This window comes from Pseudophryne corroboree, chromosome 6 (assembly GCF_028390025.1).
Source record: "Pseudophryne corroboree isolate aPseCor3 chromosome 6, aPseCor3.hap2, whole genome shotgun sequence".
NCBI lineage: Eukaryota > Metazoa > Chordata > Amphibia > Anura > Myobatrachidae > Pseudophryne > Pseudophryne corroboree.
This window is the reverse complement of record NC_086449.1, coordinates 361,474,906-361,490,126: the sequence shown is the minus strand read 5'-3', so window position 1 is coordinate 361,490,126 and position 15,221 is coordinate 361,474,906. Positions and strand designations below refer to the sequence as shown.

The 15,221-nt window shown below is 45.6% G+C and overlaps 1 protein-coding gene across 2 annotated transcripts in view; it reads right to left on the bottom strand.

Annotated features, from left to right (window-relative positions):
- LMF2 (lipase maturation factor 2) overlaps window positions 1–15,221 on the bottom strand; it is a 242,632-nt gene that overhangs the window by 193,451 nt on the left and 33,960 nt on the right. For both annotated transcript variants that reach the window (XM_063926648.1, XM_063926647.1), the window contains exons 2-4: window positions 3,411–3,664; window positions 1,407–1,435; window positions 1,117–1,313 (exon numbers count right to left, since the gene is read on the bottom strand). In XM_063926648.1, coding sequence (XP_063782718.1) covers window positions 1,117–1,313; window positions 1,407–1,435; window positions 3,411–3,626 — 442 coding nt within the window. In that variant the 5' untranslated portion in view covers window positions 3,627–3,664. The remainder of the gene's footprint in view (window positions 1–1,116; window positions 1,314–1,406; window positions 1,436–3,410; window positions 3,665–15,221) is intronic.

Here is a 15,221-nt window from a genome sequence, read left to right as displayed (position 1 = left end):
TCACTTGTCATCTCCAGACTGGACTACTGTAATCTCCACCTGACTGGCATTCCTGACAAATACCTCTCTCCACTCCAATCTATCCTCAATGCTGCTGCCAGGCTAATTTTCCTCACCAAACGCACTACGTCCACCTATCCTCTCTTACAAGACCTTGACTGGCTCCCCTTCCCTTTCAGAATCTATTTCAAGCTTCTCACACTCACTTACAAAGCCCTCACCCACACCTCTCCCATCTACATCTCTGACCTTATCTCCCTTTACACTCCCACCTGTCCTCTTCGCTCTGCTAAAGCACGCCAACTCTCCAGCCTACGGATTACTTCCTCTGACTCCTACCTCCAAGATTTTTCACGTGCTGCACCATTTCTCTGGAATTCCCTACCTCTCCACAAAACTTCAAACGGGCTCTCAAGATCCACTTCTTCACCAAACCCAGCCAAATCTCATCCTAACCCTCTGTTCCATGCTCTCTATGTACCCCGTCTGTGTCACCCTTGTCTGTCTACCCCTCCCCTTTAGAATGTAAGTTCTCACGAGCAGGGCCCTCTTCCCTCATGTGCTTATCCTTTTTCTTACTTTAAATATTCTTCAACTGCACCAAATCCAGCAGTCTTCTGCCACCTGATACTTATTTCAGTGTCATCTGCTGATGTAGCTATGCTTACTTAAACTGTACTTGTCCTATATTGTCTTCAACTGTAAGTTGCTGTTTTCTTGTTTTGATTATTTGTTTATGTACTCTGTAATTGGGCACTGCAGAACCCTTGTGGCGCCATATAAATAAAGGATAATAATAATACTCAGCTTCAGAAACGCAAAGTTCGAAATATAAGCGTATGGGAGATACTGCTAAAGCAGAATACAGATTGTAAATTTGTAGTTTATAGTAACAGGTGTACAAAATAAGCGCGCCGTTTATCTGCATTCAGACATCTCTCACTTGGGAGGAAGCCCAAAGGGAAATTGACATAGTGCAAGCCAACATTTTGTAGGCTGAACCAACATTCAACAGAACCCAGTGATGTTCCTACTAAATTAACTATAGTTGTATAATGGCAAAGTAGTACATAATCAGAACTTTAGAGGATAAAACATTAATACAGCTGGTTATACCTGTGAGCCCCCACCATGTGGGGCATCGGCTGGTTAGTTTCACAACTCCGGATGCAAACATAAGCCTAAACAGCAGCCACCGAATCAGCCAGAACGTGATGCCATCATGAGGACCCCACACATTGGTCTTTGAGCGGAATGCATGTAGTGGTGCTACCAGCACTGCCAGAAAGCCAGCTTCTAGTAAAAGACTATCCCTGAAACAGAATGAGCACCAATACAATATATGCGTTTGTTCTCACTCGCTACTGTTTTCATAAGGTCACAAGATGAGTTACACACACACTTACCACTGGAAATAAAGGAACACCTGTCCAACCTGCAGGGACAAGAAGAAGGAGTTATAACTGTGAACATGAGCAAGAGGAGCTTTGCAAACAGTTGCTGAAGACCAGCATTATATTATAAACAATACATATAACCAATAAATGCAATTCAAAAGCAATATACTGTACACCTTCATTCAAAACAAATATGTTTGAAGAGAAGCCAGTGTGGTAGGTTTCCAAGTATAGCTGCTTGTGCATATACTGTACATGGGGCGGAATTCAACTGTTTATTGCACCTGATCACCCTTCTAAAACCATGGGAGATCGGGCAGGAAGGGGGGAAATTCACACGGACGGACACTACATTCATTTTTATTTTTTTTTAATTGCGCACTTCGCGTCAGAGGTCGGGTTTAGCAGCGTAAAGCAGCTAAACCTGACTAGTGCAGTACTAGGAGCAATATAGTAAGTCTCATTTGGGCACCCAGACGCCTCACTTTTCGCTCATTTCAGCTCGCCATCCACAGTAGGTGCAAGATGAAATGCAGGCACCGGCAGCTGATAGCGCCCAGACAGAGCAACAATTGAGTAGCTCTATTGTGCGCCATCTACTGGCTGCTGGCCAATTGTATTTCACTCAGAGTGCTTACTTATTTAATTAGTTAAATGTAACCTCGGGTGTGATTGTAATTTGGCAACATTAGCTCTGGCTAGGTCACATATGAGAAGGGATTATTCCAGTTGTTACCTCAGGCAGCAAAGTTACAAGATACACCAGAGATTTTCTCTCAAGCCTGGTAACTACTGATGCTTTTCTCATCAAAGGTTGAGCACTTGAGCATTAGCAGGATACAGGCAAAATCAAGTCAACCTAAAGAAATAAACCTTTTGAGAGTAGATTCAACATGATGTTGCGGAAAAACTTACAGAACTTTTCTAGCGTGAACCATTAACTTGTCGAAACAGCTCACACAATAACTGCACTGCTGCTATTAAAGTGACAATGTTCGGTTCTCCTATGGTCCACTAACAATGCTCTACTGCCCTTGTGATCTGATGGACACCATTTCACTCTCTATTAGGTCCAGGAGAGATTACCTAAATATAGCAACCTATTTTCTATTAAATGTAAATAAGGCTGAGTCAGAATCTACTACAGTGGTGGCCAACGCGTGGCTCTTGAGCCACATGCGGCTCTTTCTTTATTCAAATGTGGCTCCCAACACTCAAAGTCACGTGACCACAAGAGATCTGTAAACTGCTGCACTCCAGCCAGACATGCAGCAGCACTACGTAGACTGAGAACTGAGGGGCAAATGTATTAAGCCTGGTGAAGTGATAAAGTGGAAGGTGATAACGCACCAGCCAATCAGCTCCTAACTTACATGTTACAGGCTGGGTTTGAAAAATGACAGTTAGGAGCTGACTGGCTGGTTCTTTATCTCCTTCCACTTTATCACTTCACCTGGCTTAATACATCTGCCCCTATGGGAGCCAAATACACATGGGGGAGCTGTCTGGAGCGACACGAGGCTGCTGGCTGGAGTGACACAGGCGGGTGCTGGCTGGAGTGACACATGGGGGAACTGAAGTGCATTATGTGAATCTGACTTCAATATATTTTATGCGGATCTGGCTTTTTCAATTATTTGATGTAGAAGTGGCTTTTTCATTGTATTTTATGTTGGATCTGGCTTTTTCAATGTATTTTATACCAGGGGCATGGCCTAGCAGGCACAAAGTCACACCTCATTTTTGCAAGTGCGTCTTCGGCTCGAAGTCGGCTCTTTGATATATCTAACAAGATTTCTTGTCTCTTTGTCTCTGACTGGTTGGCCACCCCTGATCTACTATGTGGTCAGATACATAATTCTATTTTCCTGGTATTTTATCACCATTATTAACAACAACAACATAACTTAACCATTAGCTTAAGAGCTTTTAAGAATAAAAAAAAGTAAGGGGATGTTTAAGCAGTTAGGATGTCTTCTTAACAAAAATGCACACAAATAAGATAAAATATACCTGATACAGGGACAGGTAGAGGATCCAGAGCAGAAGGAAAACTAAGCTGTCACGAAAGCAGTTAAAAACCAGTGCCCCCAAGGAAAGGAGAGCTCCGAGTAAGCAAATCAGTTCCATGCCCTGCTCAGTGTCCAGCCCCAGAGGAGGGCCTAACCAGAGCAATGTAGGGGAGTCCTTCAGTTGCTCCCAGAAACTTTTACCAGTGAATCGGAGCATCTTCCAGGCCGGCAAGATTCCATCACGGCCATAAAGTCCTGGAGTGAAAACAGAAAACATGATATCATGTATAATGCAAATATAATTCTGACAACCTTGGATAATAGCAAAAAAGTATAAAAATAGCCACTTGCTGAGTTATGTATTTCAAGCTGTACCCTGGCAGATGCACTCTTTACTGCAAACTCAAATGAGACCAAACTAGGGTTTGGCTATAAACTGCAACTTCCCTCCTCTCCGGTGTGCGCCAAGGCCAAAAACTGTGGCAATCAGTACACTATTAAGCTTTTATCCTGACTTGCTTCTGCATGAAAGAACATTGTATGACATGACTGAAGAGCAATTGTATCCTAGCGATGCCACCATTTATAGTTATTCTGATTGGTGCTGCTCATCTATTTCACCATGCCATATTTCCAATTGTACTTTTACTTTGTTCTCATTATCAATAGAGCACTGTAACAGTATTTACCATGGTAATAAGTCAATTTAATGAATCAATATCAAATTATGTTAGTCTACAATAGACAGCGCCTCAGATCAGCTGGTTTTGGAAAGTGGTCTGGAAAGTGTGCAACAAGTCTCCTCTGGGCACAGGATCTAACTGAGGTCTGGAGGAGGGGCATAGAGGGAGGAGCCAGCTCACGCCTATTAAAAGGTCTTAAAGTGCCCATGTCTCCTGCGGAGCCAGTCTATACCCCATGGTCCTTACGGAGTCCCCAGCATCCTCTAGGACGTAAGAGAAAAATTAATAATAATAATGACTTTTGGGAGGAGGGACCAATCCCTGGTATGACGATCCTATTTGCTGAGAAAATCTGCTTCCCAGTTGTCTACTTCCATAAATGAAAACACAATGATAGGTGTAATGTTATGCCCCAAAGGGGAGTCTTGGTGCTCCCCTCGGTCACTTAGGTATGCCACTGACAAGGCATTGTCAGGCAGTATTTTTGCCATCTTAACTTTAAAAGATGGCGCATTGATTGAAAGCCATGGAAGACCCTGCAAATCAGGTTTCAAGAAGGACTTGTCCCAAACTCTAAAGACTGGCCTCTACTGCCATTAGCGTCCAATCTCAAAAGCATTTGGACCAGGTAATTTGCTGGATCAACCCAGGACCTTTTCTGTGAGAAACAGTCAACCCGGGGCAAAAAATCCCAGAACTTCCACTCTGGTTTTCTGTGGAAAAAGGGGTACAGGCCAGGTAAAAGCTGGGACTTTTACAACTTTTTTCTGAAAGTGGTATAACAAATGTCTATGTGTAAGCTAACCAAGAACACAAACCCAGAAGCAAGCGGATATTGACCACTGGCAAAAACACCCAATTTTGCCGTTACTTGGACATAAGTCACAAGCTGCGAATGCAGCTTGCATTCAGTTTATGTTTTTATGTTGTGAGTCTGTTGTATTTCTGTTAGCATTCCAGGTTTTCTTATGTACTTTTTGGGGTACTGTTGCAGGCCGCCTTTGGCGAGTCTGTGTAACTGCAGCCTGTCTCATATATGTATGGTCTGTGCAGTCTCACCTGCCATATAATTAGGCCATTACCTTGCGTCTGGTTTTCCAGCCATACTGATTGGGGCTTGCTCCCTTTATTACCCAGCTTGCCCTTCACCTGACGCCGGTTATAGCTTCAAGTTCCTGTTTGTACCTAGTCCCGGTTCTTGTCCTGTGGTTGTGAATGGAGTCTATGCAGTTAGTGCTGTCTGTTCCTGTTGCCAAGCCTGCTATCACTGCACACAGTGTAATCCTGCTCTGAAGCCGGTCCTAGGGGGTCATTCCGAGTTGTTCGCTCGTTGCCGATTTTCGCAATGGAGCGATTAAGGCTAAAATGCGCATGCGCTAAGTATTTTAGCACAAAACTTAGTAGATTTACTCATGTCCAAACTAAGACTTTTCATCGTTGAAGTGATCGGAGTGTGATTGACAGGAAGTGGGTGTTTCTGGGCTGAAACTGGACGTTTTCTGGGAGTGTGCGGGAAAAACGCATCAGAAAAAACGCGGGAGTGTCTGGAGAAACGGGGGAGTGGCTGGCCGAACGCTGGGCGTGTGTGTGATGTCAAACCAGGAACGAAACGGCCTGAGCTGATCGCAATCTGTGAGTAAGTCTGGAGCTACTCAGAAACTGCTAAGAAATTTCTATTCGCAATTCTGCTAATCTTTCGTTCACAATTCTGCTAAGCTAAGATACATTCCCAGAGGGCGGCGGCCTAGCGTGTGCAATGCTGCTAAAAGCAGCTAGCGAGTGAACAACTCGGAATGACCCCCTTAGTCTCAGTATCTCTGCTCTCCTTTAGGGGGTTCTGTTCCAGTTTCAATTTCCAGGCCTCTTCAGAATCCACACCAGACAGTTTAAGCTAAATCCTGGGATTTTGCATTGGTTATTTTCAGAGTCTGAGTTACCTCTTGTATTTGTTTATTTAGATCATCCTGTGCATTGTTGCATTTATTATCCATTGATATTTAGTTGCATACATCATCCTGTGCATTGTTGCATTTACATACCATCTGTGTTTGATTAGTATACCACCTTCTGCAGGTGCATTTCATATACATTCAGTGTTTATTATTTCACCCTGTGCATTGTTGCACTCACGTGCATTTTGTTATTATCTCCGTCTGTGCATTTAGCAGCATTACTAAGGTTGTGTCCAGTGAACGTCTTCCTGTACTGCATTTACTCTTGCCCAGCCTCCAATAGTCGCCTTGTCCTTCCATAATAACTGGGGGCATCAGAGTATGGGGTGGACCTAATTCACCCTGGAAAGGTGGCTGCTAAACGTGAAGCCTTGCATCGCAGGAGGCTAAAAAACTGCTGGGCAAGGGTAATTGCATGAGCGTCACCAAGTACCACCTGGTAACCCACTTAACTAGTAGTACACATATACTGAGAAGGAGGCAAGTTGGACTGCTTGTAATTGATAATACAGTACATCTGTAGGATTCCAGTGTTTTTGCAGTTTCCTGCACATGGGACTAAAGCAAAGATATGAACTGGTTTGAACAAAAGATTGTGGCTTTCCGAAGTCCAGGACAATCATCTCAGGTGGACAATCATGCTTTTCTAGAGTGATCAAAGAAAATAGGATTGACCTCGACTGTAAATATTTTATGACAACTGCTTCTCAGTTTTCTTGGAAAGCTGGATTATGGGCTTTTTAAGTCTGTCTGCCTCTCTGCTGACCTTTAACGACTTTACCCCTCACGATACTGGAGATAGGAATGGACTGAAACCTACCACTTCTAATCCTAGGGGCATTAACAGGCAAGCAGCAACTTGCTCCATGTAACCTCCAAAATGATTAAATCCATTTTGGGACCAGACAGGGTTGGCTGGTTTAAACCAAATGTGTGTTTTCTTAAACCACTCTGGTCTTTATAGTATGCCATGACAGCTTAAAAAAAAGGCTATTATAAGGGAATCCCCCTAGTAATATTCCACATTATTGTTGCTTGTGGTCTTCATTTGAGTGATCTGAAACAATGCAGTAAATACAAACACACACACCAGAGAAATAGGGAGGGTGAACCAGATCAGAGAGGTACTAGATCTGCCTAGCACCAGCTAAGACTCCACAAACTCCTCCCCTAACATCACTATAGGACAGAAAAAACCCACAACCAACACGGGTTTTTCAGGGTTGTTGTTTTTTTTTTTTTTTACCCTGTCCGACCAGATAAACCACCTGAGAAAGAAAGCAATTCCAGAGCCTGCGCAGACTCAAGCCAAAGAGTCTGAGACAGCGGATACTGAAATGCTCAATCCTACATGACCAGATGCCACCCAGATACTCGAATACATCCCTAGAAACTCCCCCCGAAATAAGCTTTTATGATCTTGGCCTAATAGACTGTAAGCCACTAGTGACCTTTACCAGACACTTTTCATCACCTTAAATCACCCATGTGAAGGATATTATGGGGCTAAGCGAGGCTACAGCTGCAGCAGAAATGAACTCAGGGCCTGAATCAGAGGTGGACGCAATGTGAATCTGAAAGATTTCTTTTGGACAGCATATGCATCGCAGTCATTTGGAGTTGTATTGACCCGACATCTTCGTTCTGACAGTCATTCTGAAAAACCATAGGGTTGCTCAGAAGTTCAATGTTGCATATAGTAACATAGTAACTAAGGTTGAAAAAAAAAAAGACAATTGTCCATCGAGTTCAACCTATTTGTGGTCTCCTATGCAGTCTTATTATAGGACTAGTTATTTTTATGTTAGGACTAGTTATATTAACTATAGTGCGTGCCTACGCACCATAACCCTTAATATCTTTATCCAATAGCAATTTATCTAGCCCATTCTTAAAGATGTTAACTGAGTCCGCCATTACTACTCTCTCAGGCAGGGAATTCCAAACACGTATTGTCCTTACTGTGCAAAAACCTTTTCGCTTCAATGTGCGGAAACTCCTCTCCTCTAACCTAAGCGGGTGACGTGTCCTCTGTGCTGATCTTATAGAAAACAGGTCCCTCCCAAGCTCTGTGTATTGACCCCTTATATATTTTAGTGTTCACTCTAGAATCCAGGCCGGGTGCCGGTTCTAGAGGGGGCGCGGCCATGCAAAATAGGGGGCGGGGTCATCGTGGGTACTAAAAGGGGGCGGTGTCACTGTTGGGGGCATGCCCAGCACCTACGGAGGTGCTGGGCTTCCCCCAAGCGCGCTCTCAGCGTGAATGGATGCCGCGCGCATCTTTACACACTGTGAGGGCAGGAAGCGGGCGGCAGTTTAAGCAGGGCGCCGCAAAAAGGGCAGGGCAGGTTTTGCCCTTAAAAAAAGAAAAAGAAAAAAAAAAATAAGAATTTACTTACCGATAATTCTATTTCTCGGAGTCCGTAGTGGATGCTGGGGTTCCTGAAAGGACCATGGGGAATAGCGGCTCCGCAGGAGACAGGGCACAAAAGTAAAGCTTTTACAGGTCAGGTGGTGTGTACTGGCTCCTCCCCCTATGACCCTCCTCCAGACTCCAGTTAGGTACTGTGCCCGGACGAGCGTACACAATAAGGGAGGATTTTGAATCCCGGGTAAGACTCATACCAGCCACACCAATCACACCGTACAACTTGTGATCTAAACCCAGTTAACAGTATGATAACAGAGGAGCCTCTGAAAGATGGCTTCCTAAACAATAACCCGAATTAGTTAACAATAACTATGTACAAGTATTGCAGATAATCCGCACTTGGGATGGGCGCCCAGCATCCACTACGGACTCCGAGAAATAGAATTATCGGTAAGTAAATTCTTATTTTCTCTATCGTCCTAAGTGGATGCTGGGGTTCCTGAAAGGACCATGGGGATTATACCAAAGCTCCCAAACGGGCGGGAGAGTGCGGATGACTCTGCAGCACCGAATGAGAGAACTCCAGGTCCTCCTTTGCCAGGGTATCAAATTTGTAAAAATTTACAAACGTGTTCTCCCCTGACCACGCAGCTGCTCGGCAGAGTTGTAATGCCGAGACCCCTCGGGCAGCCGCCCAAGATGAGCCCACCTTCCTTGCGGAATGGGCCTTAACAGATTTAGGCTGTGGCAGGCCTGCCACAGAATGTACAAGTTGAATTTTGTTACAAATCCAACGAGCAATCGACTGCTTAGAAGCAGGTGCACCCAACTTGTTGGGTGCATACAGTATAAACAGCGAGTCAGATTTTCTGACTCCAGCCGTCCTTTAAATGTATATTTTTAAGGCTCTGACAACGTCCAACAACTTGGAGTCCTTCAAGTCGTCTGTAGCCGCAGGCACTACAATAGGCTGGTTCAGGTGAAACGCTGATACCACCTTAGGGAGAAAATGCGGACGCGTCCGCAGCTCTGCCCTATGTCGAATGGAAAATTAAATAAGGGCTTTTATAAAACAAAGCCGCCAGTTCAGATACTCTCCCGGCCGAAGCCAGGGCCAGTAACATAGTCACTTTCCATGTGAGATATTTCAAATCCACATTCTTTAGTGGTTCAAACCAATTGGATTTGAGGAAATCTAAAACTACATTTAGATCCCACGGTGCCACCTTAGGCACCACAGGAGGCTGTATATGCAGTACTCCTTTGATAAAAATCTGGACCTCAGGGACTGAGGCCAATTCTTTTTGGAAGAATATTGATAGGGCCGAAATTTGAACCTTAATAGATCCCAATTTGAGACCCATAGACAATCCTGATTGCAGGAAATGTAGGAAAACGACCCAGTTGAAATTCCTCCATCGGAGCACTCCGCTGCTCGCACCACGCAACATATTTTCGCCAAATACGGCGATAATGCTTCGCGGTGACTTCCTTCCTTGCCTTTATCAAGGTAGGAATGACTTCTTCTGGAATGCCTTTTCCTTTTAGGATCTGGCATTCAAACGCCATGCCGTCAAACGCAGCCGCGGTAAGTCTTGAAAAAGACAAGTACCCTGCTGAAGCAGGTCCCTTCTCAGAAGTAGAGGCCACGGATCGTCCGTGACCATCTCTTGAAGTTCCGGGTACCAAGTCCTTCTTGGCCAATCCGGAGCCACTAGTCTTACTCCTCTTTGCCGTATAATCCTCAATACCTTTGGTATGAGAGGCAGAGGAGGAAACACATATACCGACTGGTACACCCAAGGTGTTACCAGCGCGTCCACAGCTATTGCCTGCGGATCTCTTGACCTGGCGCAATACCTGTCCAGTGTTTTGTTGAGGCGAGACGCCATCATGTCCACCATTGGTTTTACCCAACGGTTTAATAGCATGTGGAAAACTTCTGGATGAAGTCCCCACTCTCCCGGGTGAAGGTCGTGTCTGCTGAGGAAGTCTGCTTCCCAGTTGTCCACGCCCGGGATGAATACTGCTGACAGTGCTATCACGTGATTCTCCGCCCAGCGAAGGATCCTGGCAGCTTCTGCCATTGCCCTCCTGCTTCTTGTGCCGCCCTGTCTGTTTACATGGGCGACTGCCGTGATGTTGTCCGACTGGATCAACACCGGTCTTCCTTGAAGCAGAGGTTCCGCCTGGCTTAGAGCATTGTAGATTGCTCTTAGTTCCAGAATGCTTATGTGAAGAGACTTTTTCAGGCTCGACCACACTCCCTGGAAATTTCTTCCCTGTGTGACTGCTCCCCAGCCTCTCAGGCTGGCCTCCGTGGTCACCAGGATCCAATCCTGCATGCCGAATCTGCGGCCCTCCAATAGATGAGCCTCCTGCAACCACCACAGAAGGGATACCCTTGTCCTCGGCGACAGGGTTATCCGCAGGTGCATCTGAAGATGCGACCCTGACCATTTGTCCAACAGATCCCTTTGCATGGAATCTGTCGAAAGGGATTGCTTCGTAAGAAGCTACCATTTTTTCCCAGGACTCTTGTGCATTGATGTACAGACACCTTTCCTGGTTTTAGGAGGTTCCTGACCAGGTCAGATAACTCCTTGGCTTTTTCTTCGGGAAGAAAAACCTTTTTCTGAACTGTGTCCAGAATCATCCCCAGGAACAGCAGACGAGTTGTCGGCATTAATTGGGATTTTGGAATATTCAGAATCCATCCGTGCTGCTTTAGCACCTCTTGAGATAGTGCTAAACCCATCTCTAGCTGTTCTCTGGACCTTGCCCTTATTAGGAGATCGTCCAAGTATGGGATAATTAATATGCCTTTTCTTCGAAGAAGAAATATTATCTCGGCCATTACCTTTGTAAAGACCCGAGGTGCCGTGGACAAACCAAACGGCAGCGTCTGAAACTGATAGTGACAGTTTTGTACAACGAACCTGAGGTACCCCTGGTGTGAGGGGTAATTGGAACGTGGAAATACGCATCCTTGATGTCCAAGGATACCATAAAGTCCCCTTCTTCCAGGTTCGCTATCACTGCTCTGAGTGACTCCATCTTGAACTTGAACTTCTTTATGTACAGGTTCAAGGACTTCAGATTTAGAATAGGCCTTACCGAGCCATCCGGCTTCGGTACCACAAAAAGAGTGGAATAATACCCCTTCCCTTGTTGTAGAAGAGGTACCTTGACTATCACCTGCTGAGAATACAGCTTGTGAATGGCTTCCAAAACCGTCTCCCTTTCTGAGGGGGACGTTGGTAAAGCAGACTTCAGGAAACGGCGAGGTGGCTCTGTCTCTAATTTCAACCTGTACCCCTGAGATATTATCTGCAGGATCCAGGGATTTACCTGCGAGTGAGCCCACTGCGCGCTGTAATTCTTGAGACGACCGCCTACCGCCCCCGAGTCCGCTTGCGAAGCCCCAGCGTCATGCTGAGGCTTTTGTAGAAGCCGGGGAGGGCTTCTGTTCCTGGGAAGGAGCTGCCTGTTGCTGTCTCTTCCCTCGTCCTCTGCCTCGTGGCAGATATGAATAGCCCTTTGCTCTCTTATTTTTAAAGGAACGAAAGGGCTGCGGTTGAAAGGTCGGTGCCTTTTTCAGTTGGGGAGTGACTTGAGGTAGAAAGGTGGATTTCCCGGCCGTAGCCGTGGCCACCAAATCCGATAGACCGACCCCAAATAACTCCTCTACGCATCGCCTGTCCACTGTCGTGTCCATAAAGCTCTTCTGGCCGAAATGGACATAGCACTTACCCGTGATGCCAGTGTGCAGATATCTCTCTGTGCATCACGCATATAAAGAAATGCATCCTTTATTTGTTCCAACGACAGTAAAATATTGTCCCTGTCCAGGGTATCAATATTTTCGATCAGGGACTCTGACCAAACTACCCCAGCACTGCACATCCAGGCAGTCGCAATAGCTGGTCGTAGTATAACACCTGCATGTGTGTATATACCTTTTTGGATATTTTCCATCCTCCTATCTGATGGATCTTTAAGTGCGGCCGTCTCAGGAGAGGGTAACGCCACTTGTTTTGATGAGCGTGTTAGCGCTTTGTCCACCCTAGGAGGTGTTTCCCAGCGCTCCCTAACCTCTGGCGGGAAAGGGTATAAAGCCAATAACTTCTTTGAAATTAGCAGTTTTTTATCGAGGCACCCCACGCTTCATCACACACGTCATTTAATTCTTCTGATTCGGTAAAAACTACTGGTAGTTTTTTCACACCCCACATAATACCCTGTTTAGTGGTACCTGTAGTATCAGCTAAATGTAACATCTCCTTTATTGCCAAAATCATATAACGTGTGGCCCTACTGGAAAATACGGTTGATTCGTCACCTTCACCACCGGAATCAGTGCCTGTGTCTGGGTCTGTGTCGACCGACTGAGGCAAGGGGCGTTTTACAGCCCCTGACGGTGTTTGAGGCGCCTGGACAGGCACTAATTGAGTGTCCGGCCGCCTCATGTCGGCAAACGACTGCTTAAGCGAGTTGACGCTATCCCGTAATTCCACAAATAAAGGCATCCATTCTGGTGTCGACCCCCTAGAAGGTGACATCCTCATATTTGGCAATTGCTCCGCCTCCACACCAATAACGTCCTCATACATGTCGACACACACGTACCGACACACAGCAGACACACAGGGAATGCTCTATACGAAGACAGGACCCACTAGCCCTTTGGGGAGACAGAGGGAGAGTCTGCCAGCACACACCAAGAAGCGCTATATATGACAGGGATAGCCTTATGATTAAGTGCTCCCTTATAGCTGCTTTTATATTAATATATTGCCATTTATTTTGCCCCCCCTCTCTGTTATACCCTGTTTCTGTAGTGCAGTGCAGGGGAGAGACCTGGGAGCCTTCCTGACCAGCGGAGCTGTGACAGAAAATGGCGCCGTGTGCTGAGGAGATAGGCCCCGCCCCTTTTCCGGCGGGCTCGTCTCCCGCTATTTAGTACATTTAGGCAGGGGTAAATATCTCCATATAGCCTCTGGGGCTATATGTGAGGTATTTTTAGCCTTTTTAAAGGTTTTCATTTGCCTCCCAGGGCGCCCCCCCCCCAGCGCCCTGCACCCTCAGTGACTGCCGTGTGAAGTGTGCTGAGAGGAAAATGGCGCACAGCTGCAGTGCTGTGCGCTACCTTAAGAAGACTGCAGGAGTCTTCAGCCGCCGATTCTGGACCTCTTCTTGCTTCAGCATCTGTGAGGGGGCCGGCGGCGTGGCTCCGGTGACCATCCAGGCTGTACCTGTGATCGTCCCTCTGGAGCTTCATGTCCAGTAGCCAAGAAGCCAATCCATCCTGCACGCAGGTGAGTTCACTTCTTCTCCCCTCTGTCCCTCGTTGCAGTGATCCTGTTGCCAGCAGGAATCACTGTAAAATAAAAAACCTAAGCTAAACTCTCTAAGCAGCTCTTTATGAGAGCCACCTAGAATTGCACCCTTCTCGGCCGGGCACAAAAATCTAACTGGAGTCTGGAGGAGGGTCATAGGGGGAGGAGCCAGTACACACCACCTGACCTGTAAAAGCTTTACTTTTGTGCCCTGTCTCCTGCGGAGCCGCTATTCCCCATGGTCCTTTCAGGAACCCCAGCATCCACTTAGGACGATAGAGAAAAAAAAAAAAAAAAAAAAAAAAAAAATCGGGCAGGGCGCGGCGCCCTGCTAAAACTGCCTAGCATGAACACTATATTTGTAGATGCTGATCATGTCCCCTCTTAGTCTCATCTTTTTCAATGTAAACATGCCTAGCCTTACAAGCCTAGCCTTACAAGCCTTTCTTCGTATTCCAGCGTCTCCATGCCCTTGATTAGTTTGGTCACCTGCCTCTGAACCTTTTCTAGATCCAGGATATACTTTTTGTAATATGGTGCCCAAAATTGCACACAGTATTCAAGATGTGGACTCACTAGTGATTTATAAAATGGGAGTATAATACTCTCGTCCCTTGCATCAATTCTCCATTTTATGCATGCTAATATCTTATTAGCCTTCTTTGCTGCACTCCTACTTTGGGTACTGCTGCTTAATTTGTTATCTATGTGAACCCCTAAGTCTTTTTCCAGTACAGATTCCCCTAATAATACCCCATTTAGTATGTAGGTGTTATTTTTGGTCTTGCCCCCACAGTGCATTACCTTACACTTGTCTGTGTTGAATCTCATTCTCCATTTTGCTGCCCATGCTTCCAGTTTAATTAAATCGTTCTGAAGAGACTCAGCATCCCCCTCCGTATTTATAACCGTACACAATTTGGTATCGTCTGCGAAAATTGAAACCATGCTCTCTAGACCTACTGTTAGGTCGTTGATGAAAATGTTGAACAAAAGTGGTCCGAGTACAGACCCTTGTGGCACACCACTTAGTACTTTAGTTCAATTTGAAAATGATCCATTGACGACAACGCGCTGCTCCCTATTATCTAACCAATTACTGACCCAAGTGCATATTGGGTCCTTTTTCTTGTAGCTTATAGATAAGACGCATGTGTGGTACAGTGTCGAAAGCTTTGGCAAAGTCTAAAAAAATTACATCCACCTCCTTACCCTGATCAAGGTTCTGTTTCATAAAAGCCAATTAAGTCGGTCTGACATGATCTGTCCTTCACAAATCCATGTTGGTTCCTTTTAATGACCTTATTTGCTTAAAAGAACTTTTGAATACTGTCCCTAAGAATACCTTCCAATACTTTCCCCACTATAGATGTTAGAATAATTGGTCTATAATTACCTGGTTCAGCTTTGCTCTCCTTTTTGAATATCGGCACTACCTCCACTATACGCCAGTCTTTGGGAACCATA